At 40.7% G+C, this 9,151-nt stretch overlaps 2 protein-coding genes across 2 annotated transcripts; one reads left to right on the top strand and one right to left on the bottom strand.

The window, feature by feature from the left end:
- Positions 1-334: 334 nt before the first annotated feature.
- Positions 335-3,285, bottom strand: mrps31 (mitochondrial ribosomal protein S31). The gene is made up of 7 exons (XM_072374536.1): positions 3,009-3,285; positions 1,938-2,387; positions 1,566-1,718; positions 1,300-1,443; positions 1,146-1,222; positions 740-880; positions 335-641 (listed from the first exon to the last, which is right to left on the bottom strand). Exons 1-7 carry the CDS (start codon positions 3,107-3,109, stop codon positions 406-408), a joined length of 1,302 nt encoding a protein of 433 aa, XP_072230637.1. The 5' UTR covers positions 3,110-3,285; the 3' UTR covers positions 335-405.
- A 123-nt stretch (positions 3,286-3,408) lies between these two features.
- Positions 3,409-8,924, top strand: taf6 (TAF6 RNA polymerase II, TATA box binding protein (TBP)-associated factor). Its single transcript, XM_072374880.1, has 15 exons — positions 3,409-3,638; positions 4,632-4,789; positions 4,902-4,988; positions 5,097-5,250; positions 5,361-5,417; positions 5,512-5,631; positions 5,760-5,881; positions 6,121-6,198; positions 6,303-6,404; positions 6,488-6,670; positions 7,078-7,152; positions 7,229-7,354; positions 7,483-7,656; positions 7,859-8,050; positions 8,369-8,924. The coding sequence occupies exons 2-15, from the start codon at positions 4,634-4,636 to the stop codon at positions 8,657-8,659; spliced, it is 1,917 nt and encodes a 638-aa protein (XP_072230981.1). The 5' UTR covers positions 3,409-3,638; positions 4,632-4,633; the 3' UTR covers positions 8,660-8,924.
- Positions 8,925-9,151: the final 227 nt, after the last annotated feature.

The following is a 9,151-nucleotide window of genomic DNA, read 5'->3' as shown; positions in this document are numbered from 1 at the left end:
CACTTATAAATACTTTTCTATGTAATTGTGTCACCACGAGTTGCTCATTTCAGTCAGATGATGTCCTGTAACAGCAATGGATTATTGAAAAAGAAACTAAATGACAGAGTTTACTGTTAATTTCATATTTCATGATGGTGTACAGCAACAGTTCACTTTCTTAATGGACATTTCCGCCCCTGTCCTTGTAACAAGTGTAGAAGATATCAATCACTGGTTCAACGATGGAAGTTTGATTTCACTGTACCGGCTTCTAAGAAGAAATCCAAGACAGATTTCCATCAGAACCTGGAAATCTGTATGTACAAAGATGGCCACAGCTGCAAAGCCTCGCTGTGAAAAACCGTCCTGTTTTTATTTGTCCACATCCACCAAATACAAGAAACGCTTTTAACTGTCTTGAGTTTAGTTGAGGAAAACATCAGCTTCATTGAGGACATCCTCTTTTTTATGGAAGTAGTCTCTGAACCAGAAAATGTGCTCCTTCTTCTGCTGCACAGTCAAGTACGGGTTTCTGGACAGACCGGCCACCACGAGCTCCATGAAGTGGCGCACTGGTCCCTGACTTGGGAAACCCTCCTCCAAGTGTTTCTCTAAGAAGATATGCTCATGGAAGGGAACACCAGCTTCCTCCTCAAGGCCTAACAGAGCAAGAAAACACTGTCAGCAGGTCCTTCAGCCAAACTTTTATTTCCCTTTATTTATGTAATAAAGCTCAAATGCACTTTTAATCACTCACCAATTTCATTGTTGATTGGATATTGCCACAGTTTCCCCTCTTTAGTCCACTGGATCATTTCATCAAAACTGTTACGAGGCATTTGGTTGGTTGACAGAGACAGCTCATTTGCAAAATCCACATCCCAAAGAGTAGGCTTAGCTGAAAACATGACACCAGTGTGAGAAGGACTATCTCAATAAAGTCAAAACCACCAGATTCTGCAATGTGACAACAGTTTTTCTCTATATCAGGCTTTTGTTACAGCAGCAGAGTTAAACATTTTGAGTGGCCACATTTTAGAGGGCAAATAAACTTATATACTAGAACATGAATGGGATGAGGAGGAAGACCACTTAAAGCTCTAAGACAGGTCTAAAGTAGGACTTATCCTTGGACTTTAAGGTCTTAGATAAATTCTTATTACCAAGTGCTGATTCAACTCCTTCTTCATCAGTAGAGGGGAAGAAGATGTTAAGTCTTTTCGTTGGGAACAAATTCCTCCTAAAAACAACACACACATTAAACACATGCTCCTTCTCAAAAAACATCACACTGAAGGTAAAAATAAAAGGTTTTACCTTCTCCGGACACCGGCCAGCTCACCGGTGATTCCTCTGTCGTGCGTGTATCCTTGCCCGTCATCATCAAACCGGATCTGATTGGCTGGCCACGCATTCTGCCGGCTGGGATTCTTCCCTACTTTCATGTCAGCAATCATTACCCTGAGGGAATATTGTTTGCTTGATGTGAATAAACTTTTAATTTCATCTAATAAATGACAACAGCAGAGAAAATGTTGTTTTCTCTTTCAAACATTAATTCCATTAACATGCAGGAAACATACCCAAGGTTGTTCATGTCTCCTTTTTTCTGAGCCTCAGTGAGGGTTTTGCGCTGCCTCAGCTGCCTGAGCAGCTCAGACTCAGCCTGGCTACGGTTAGGAAGAGTGGAGGCGGCAGCTGATGCTGCTGCAGTCAAATCGGGATCCAACGTCTCACTAAAAATCCAATACAGACACAAGGACTTCAGATACCCTTCTAATACTAGCCATAAGCTACCAGAAATCAAACAAATTTGAAGCAGAATCTGTTGCACCAATGTTTGTGTAATCATGGCATCATGCTGAGAAAAACTGCAATGCTAAGGCAAATCAAAGGAAAAGGGAATATATTAAGACAGCACAATGTGTTTCAACCACTTTTACTAGTTCTCTTACCCCTGCGATGAAGCCTCCTCTGTCGCCTTCTGAAACATGCTGATGGTGCTCTCCATAACTGCTGGTTTAGGCTTGTATTGCATAGCTGACTCTAGACTCTGCTTTGTTTTCAGGTTTTTTAACTTCCGTTTACTAGTGAGTTCCACTTTCATTGCTCCAAGAAGGTCCAGGAGATTCTCCTTCCCACTCTTAGCCGCGGCAGTCTTGACTTGTGGCGGTTTTGCCACAACCTGCTCAGCTGCCGTCTCATCTTGCTGTTGCTGTGTGGCGCCTCCATCATCTGCCTTTAACACCACCGACTCTTCCTTATGTTCGGCCATCTTCGTTTGGCCACCCTCGTTATCTGCATTCGTTGTTTGATCTTGATTAGCGGGGATGACATTGTCTTTCTTTTCACAAAGTCTGACTGTGTTTGTACTGAAAGCTTTTACTCCACCTCCATTTACTGACCTGTGTTAGGTGAGAAAACAGATTGAATCATCAATGGGGGCTTAATTAGAAGTGACCATACAAGCTTAAATTATTATAACATCATGATATTCAATGATCAAACACAGTAGATATTATTAAGAGAAATCAACAATGTTCAATAGGAAAATATAGCTTAGATAATACAGTTGCAATTCACTGTTAACGATTTACCTGCCATCATCTGAGAGCATGAACTTGGAATATAGGGTGAACAAATAAACCATGAAAAACAAAAGAATGGTACGGGGGATGCATCACACTACATATAATTCAGTGATACGAATAAGGAGTTATTTCTAGAGTTATTAGCTCCAACTTCATATTCACGTTGCCATGGGAATGGTGGTTAGAAAGAAGGTCAATGAAAACGCCCCGCCCCACCAGCGCAGGTTAAGTAAGCTAAAAGCTAACTGCAATTCCTATTCTTTGTGCTTTTACAAAGCAAGCAAAGCCGTAACTGTTTCAAATTAACAATGCCAAAAAAATGAACACTAACGCAACAGTAAGCAACCATGCAGTCATTGCTGACGGTCATTAGTTGATATGTTTTATCATGTGTAAATCGTTCAGTCCCAGTTGACACTACTAGCTTAATCTCACCTGAAAACCTTGTCACATTTAGCTGGTAACGCACACGACTCGTAGACACAAACTGGAGGGTTTCGTGCCGCAGACACAGTCCGGGATAAAAATCGGTACATGTTTACTTCTTGCAATGTCCTTCCACGTTCCTGACGTTCTCCTCCGTTGTTACAACATAAGGTCACCCCGATAAACTTCAGGATAACGATAGTTCCGGTCAGGGATCGGATTCTTGTGTACAATTTTTAGTGGTCCTTTCGGGATAACTGAATTTTATTATAGTTTGGATGTGAAACGATGTAATTGTCGAGCTCTTCAATCAGAAATTGAAAACATATCTCCTTTATGTGTTTCAACTGTTTTTCATTCAATTAAAAAAAAAACGGTTACTCTATTTCTCATGTTCGTAATTATAGTCTCGCGATATCACAGTCGGCACGGTACTCAAAATGGCGACAGGAGCATAAGCCTTCATTCACGAACGGATATCTCAGCTGCTGCCCGGGACAAGTTAGTTATTGAAGTCAAGATATGGATATGAACAGAGATAAAGTAGCTTTGGAAAATCATTGTTGGCATAAACATTGATAGTGCTCATTTGTTTTAATTCCTGCATAAACCCAGAAGGGAGGGGACAACTTCACACAGGTAAAAACGTCTACGGAAGCTAAGTTATTAGCATGAAAGCTAACATGCATCAAAATTACAACAAGTGATAGTTAATATGAAAGAGATATACAGGCACCAAATAAGTTCAAATGAGCGCATTCTTTCGTTTTGTAGTGAGACTGTCGCTTTGAATCAATATACGTTTTGTAAGAGCTTGTGTGTTGCAAGTAGCTAGTTGTTCCGTCAGAGTGATTAACCCGCTCTCTGTGGAGCACAGTGTGTTTGTTTACACATTAGTAGTACATTTTTGAATAACCATTCATCCGAATTGATCGATATGTCTTTTTATTGATGCACTATTTAGTAATGTGATATTAAAGGGGATTTAAATGTGTTTTGTACCAGCAATGACAAGTTATTTTTTATTGTTGTATTCAATACAGATGAAAATGTCCTCTACAACTTGATAATTAGCTTGAATATTTTTACGCATAGCTGCTTTCCGTTTATGTGAATAAGATTGTCTAAACTTTGCTGATTTGGACTCTTTTGCCTAATTGAATGACAAATATAATTGCATTGTAAGAACTAGCTCCAGAGACACACCGATTATGATTGGGCAAGATATCCTGCATTTCTTTGGCCTTGTGGTTTTTGCTGTTCTGTTGTGATTGTGTTCTCATTAACCTCTGTGCATCACAGGGCTTGGTAAAATTCTCTGACTGCACAAAGCGGTTACTACAAGGCTAGCAGCACTGCATGTGCTTTTCTGACATTTGTCTCATACTTCTCTGAAAGCACTGGACGAGATATCTGACAGTGCAGCTCTACTTTGAAACACCTCTCTTCTGTGGGCTGTGTTTCTCTCAGGAATGAAAATCGTGTATATCTGCCTGTGATGTGACTATTCTCAGTAGTACCCTTCATGCACAAATAGGCTGTGTGGTTCACAAGGCAGATAGAAAGCTGTTCCACATTTTTGACTAACATTTCTGAATGTTATACTGATACCTGCATGCTTCACTTCGCCAGCCATGGCAGAGGAACGTCGGCAGAAGCAGTGTTCGGTCGTCCTGCCCACTGAGTCGATGAAGGCCATGGCAGAGTCAATGGGAGTCGGGCAGCTGCAGGAGGAAAGCTGCGCAGCCTTGAGTGAGGAGGTCAGCTACAGAATAAAAGAAATTGCACAGGTAAATCAATGATGGCTGAACCTTTCTTGTTTTGTTTTTAGGATTTCAAATTACCCTCACAAACATTTTATCTGTGAATGTTGCTTGATATATTTTCTTTTTCCCTTTCCAGGATGCGTTGAAGTTCATGCATCATGGGAAGAGACGTAAATTAACCACCAGTGACATAGACAATGCGCTTAAACTAAAAAATGTAGAGGTACGGGAGAACGTGCATGTTTTAACAGACAGTTATCATTTGATGCATGGAATTTAACATGCGGTTAAAAATCTTGTATTAATGAATTTTTTGTTATTATTTTTTTAGCCCTTGTATGGGTTCCAGGCACAAGAGTTTATCCCTTTTCGCTTTGCAAGTGGTGGTGGAAGAGAGCTTCATTTCTATGAGGAAAAGGAGGTCGACCTTAGTGATATTATAAACACACCGCTCCCCAGAGTTCCACTAGATGTCTCTCTCAAAGGTACCTGAGTTATCAGGATCGCTTGCTGTTCTGCACCATTATAATGGGGTGTCTTCTTTTGAGTGTCTCTTTTGGACGCTGATGCACTGTCCTTGTATGTTAATCCGTAGCCCACTGGTTAAGTATTGAAGGGGTGCAGCCTTCAATTCCAGAAAATCCACCTCCAGGTTAGCTCTGTTTGATTTTTTTTTCTCTTATAACGCATTACGTTACAAATCTGCGGGAAAAACAATGGGCTTAACTTTATTTACTACTTTACAGCAACAAAAGAGCAACAAAAGACTGAATCCACAGAGCCGCTCAAAGTTGTCAAACCTGGTCAGGAGGAGGAAGGTACGATTCAAGGCAAAGGTCAAGGTGCAACAGCTCCTGATGGAAAAGGTCAGTTTAACTTATTTCTGGTTTCATCCACAGTCTCTTTCCAGCTTTCTTCTTCTCCCTTCATCTTCTGTGTTAATATTTGGAATCGGTAACATCTTTGATCTCATATTTGTGTCCATCTCATTTAGGAAAGGAGAAGGGTCTGATCAGGTTGAAACCGCGCAGCACTCACGAGCTTTCTGTAGAGCAGCAACTTTACTACAAGGAAATCACAGAAGCATGTGTTGGCTCCTGTGAAGCAAAGAGAGCAGTAAGTCCTACCTTTTTTTTTAATGCATGTGCACACACAAAATATCTGTATTAATAACTATATTATTAATAGTATATCAACTTATAGTTAACTAGCAATAAAGTAAGGAAATGGCAGCGCTTTGGTGTGTAGAGGAAAATGCCCGTGCCAACAGAATTCTGCCAGGTTATGAAGAAGTTATTTTAACCCTGTTTGCCGTGTGATTTTGGTTTATTAAATGTGTTCTTTGTGTCACACAGGAAGCTTTACAGAGTATTGCTACTGATCCAGGACTGTATCAGATGCTTCCAAGATTCAGCACATTTATTTCTGAAGGAGTAAGCATGTTTCCAACCTCCTCTACGGTTCAGAGACACTCTTATTACAGTAATTACCCAAATGTCTCTCAGCTGAAAGTACTGACTTTATGCTCTCCTCAAAGGTTCGTGTAAATGTGGTGCAAAACAATTTGGCTTTGCTGATTTATCTCATGCGGATGGTCAAAGCTCTCATGGATAATCCCACCCTTTATTTGGAAAAATATGTGAGTAAAGAAAAGTAGTAAAATGCTCTGTTTGGATTTTAAATGGATGTAGTCTAAAAACAATGTTTTTACTTTTTTCGTAGCTGCATGAGCTGATTCCAGCTGTGGTCACCTGCATTGTGAGTAAGCAGCTCTGTTTACGACCAGATGTTGACAACCACTGGGCTTTACGGGATTTTGCTGCTCGACTGATGGCCCAGAGTTGTAAAACATTTAGTACCACAACCAACAACATCCAGTCCCGTATTACCAAGACTTTTACTAAGGTGGGTTTTTCCGTTGCTCAGCGTGTTTCCTTAAACTTTGAAGTAAATTTATTTCGTCTTTTTGAAGTTATCTCTGTACAAATAAACATGCAGTGTTTGAGTTGTGACAAAAACCTTAGTTGGCCTACTGTGTTTTATTAATTCCTTTATATTTATGTTCATCGATCATGGCTAACTTCTTTTATAAATTGTAACCTCTTCTAAGCAAACAGTTAAAATCAAATCTCATTGAAAAAGCAGGCGTCCCATTCAGCAATTATGGCTTTAATAACTTCATTTAGTTACACATTACATTTTTCCAGATCCAGTAAATCTGTAATGAACTACATTTAAAAAGATAAAACCTAAATTTTACACCCGTGTTTAAAACTCTGCACAAACTGAACCAGACTGATGTGTTTTTTCAGAGTTGGCTGGATGAGAAAACCCAGTGGACGACGCGATACGGTTGCATAGCTGGGCTTGCTGAACTGGGAGCTGATGTGAGTGAGATTGTCTCAGTTTTTCCTCCTTCCTTCTGAGCCAGTGATGTTAAGCTCCTATGTTTGTCCTCTGTAGGTGATAAAGACGCTGATCCTTCCTCGGCTTACTATAGAGGGTGCTCGCATCAGCGCTGTGATGGAAGGACCTGTCGTCTCCAACATTGATAAGATAGGAGCTGAACATGTTCAAAGCCTGTTACTGGTAATAAATCAAGTTCTGTCACCATTTTGCGAGCTTCGGTAGATATATTTGTAAAATTAAAGTGGTCAAAGCTCAACTGCTTTTACTGCTTTTAAAGTTGTAGTAACCAGTTTCTTACCTTTCCAAAGAAACATTGTGCCAGTGTTATTGCCAAGATACGACCCCAGCCTGACAACATGGAGCAGTACCGGACAGACTATGGCTACCTGGGACCCATGCTGTGCTCCCACGTAATAAAGGCCAGAACTCAAGCAGCACTGCAAGCTCAGCAAGTCAACAGGACCACGTTAACAATCACTCAGGTACACTTCATACTTGGTAGAAATATGTGTTCTTTCAGTGGAAATGAATGTGAATATGTTAGCTTTGATAAGAAAATGGTAAATCAGCTTAACATGAAGCACATCAATCAGGCTTCAAACCTGATGTAAAGCGTATCAGAGTAGCATGTGAAAGAAAACCTGCAAACAGCTGTTTAATAATGGATGATGACACTTCTTGCAGCCTCGTCCCACCCTTTCTGTCTCACAAAGTGGGTTAAGTGGGTCGGGAGGGCCTCGCACTCCCAGCATCATTAAGGTGCCCAGCTCCCTCACCCTCATGTCCCCGAGGCCCGGTACCCCATCACAGCCGTCTCCTCCAGCAACAAAGTACATTGTGATGGGAACCAGTGCAGGATCCGCCTCAACTCAGCAGGTGCCTTTGTTTTTTTATTTTTATTTTTCAATTTACATTCATCAAAATGTTGCTGTTCCTCAGGATAATCTGCACTTATTTTCATTAGAACATATGATAAAGGACTTTTTCAGATTGATGACATTTTTATCTTATTCCAACCCAACCTGTTAAACCTTTATTTGTGTATAAAAAGGTATGAAAACAAACAGAACAGACATGCTTAATTTATTTATAATAATAAAGAATGAAGGTGTGAGCCTTCACATCTCATGCATTCATCTTAATGGAACTATTACTGAGTGTATTAACTTGCATATGTTTTGGTGTTTGCTTTAGGTAATCACTCTTAGCTCTTCCCAGTCAGCTTCGCCAGTAACAAGCACTGTTCCCAGTGCAACTTCAACATTGCAGCCCTTGGTAAAACTGGAGTCTGGCAGCGGTCCTGGACTGACTGCTCCACGGCCTCTGCAGAAGTACATAGTTGTATCTTTACCCTCGTCCGCCTCCTCCTCTCTGGAGACTAAGAGCTCTGTGCTACCGACCTCCATTTCCTCAACTCCACTAGACGCAGGGATGAAGCTGGAGCGGTCCGAGTCCCCCGGAGCAAGCACACAGTCGCCACACTGAAGTGAAGATTCTTGTCGTGTTGGAGCTGCGGTACACACGAGGAGATTTGTCTGGGCTGAACCTAAAGAGTCAACTCTGGAGTAGTATGAAGAGGAATATGTGAACTCTTGACTAATAAAGAGCAATTGTGACCAGACTTTGTAAATATCTTAAAGTCCAATGAAACCCGATCAATCTGTGCGATCTTCTGTTTCAGCCTATATTCTAACTGATTTCATGTTCTTTTTTTACCCTGAAATAAATCTGATTTTGTATGGAAACCCTATATGTGCGTTTTGGGGGATTTCTGTGATATTTAAAAGGATTATTACTTTTAGTTTGGCACAAACGAGTCTCAATACCTTCAGTGTAATGTAAGTGACGTCGTCACGTGGAACTTAGCTGTCTTGGAATTGGCCATATTAAGTAAAATTAACCTTTGGAACAAGTTAGGATTTTGCTATACAGTAACTTTGCCACAGCATTTCTGTTTAGAGGAGGTTGTTATGGGTC

The sequence above is a fragment of the Leuresthes tenuis genome, unplaced genomic scaffold (genome assembly GCF_036924035.1).
Source record: "Leuresthes tenuis unplaced genomic scaffold, fLeuTen1.0.hap1 SCAF_21, whole genome shotgun sequence".
NCBI lineage: Eukaryota > Metazoa > Chordata > Actinopteri > Atheriniformes > Atherinopsidae > Leuresthes > Leuresthes tenuis.
The sequence above is the reverse complement of the archived record's forward strand: the minus strand, read 5'-3'. Positions and strand labels throughout refer to the sequence as shown.

What these genes read in the sequence shown, in the direction of transcription:
- mrps31 (XM_072374536.1), bottom strand. Translation starts at nt 3,109, where the DNA reads ATGTACCGATTTTTATCCCGGACTGTGTCTGCGGCACGAAACCCTCCA. An exon ending in GAGGAGGCTTCATCGCAGGG is followed by an intron (nt 1,719 to 1,937) that starts GTAAGAGAACTA and finishes TTGGATTTTTAG; the next exon opens with TGAGACGTTGGATCCCGATT. An exon ending in GGAGACATGAACAACCTTGG is followed by an intron (nt 1,444 to 1,565) that starts GTATGTTTCCTG and finishes ATATTCCCTCAG; the next exon opens with GGTAATGATTGCTGACATGA.
- taf6 (XM_072374880.1), top strand. Translation starts at nt 4,634, where the DNA reads ATGGCAGAGGAACGTCGGCAGAAGCAGTGTTCGGTCGTCCTGCCCACT. An exon ending in TTAAACTAAAAAATGTAGAG is followed by an intron (nt 4,989 to 5,096) that starts GTACGGGAGAAC and finishes TTATTTTTTTAG; the next exon opens with CCCTTGTATGGGTTCCAGGC. An exon ending in TCCAGAAAATCCACCTCCAG is followed by an intron (nt 5,418 to 5,511) that starts GTTAGCTCTGTT and finishes ACTACTTTACAG; the next exon opens with CAACAAAAGAGCAACAAAAG.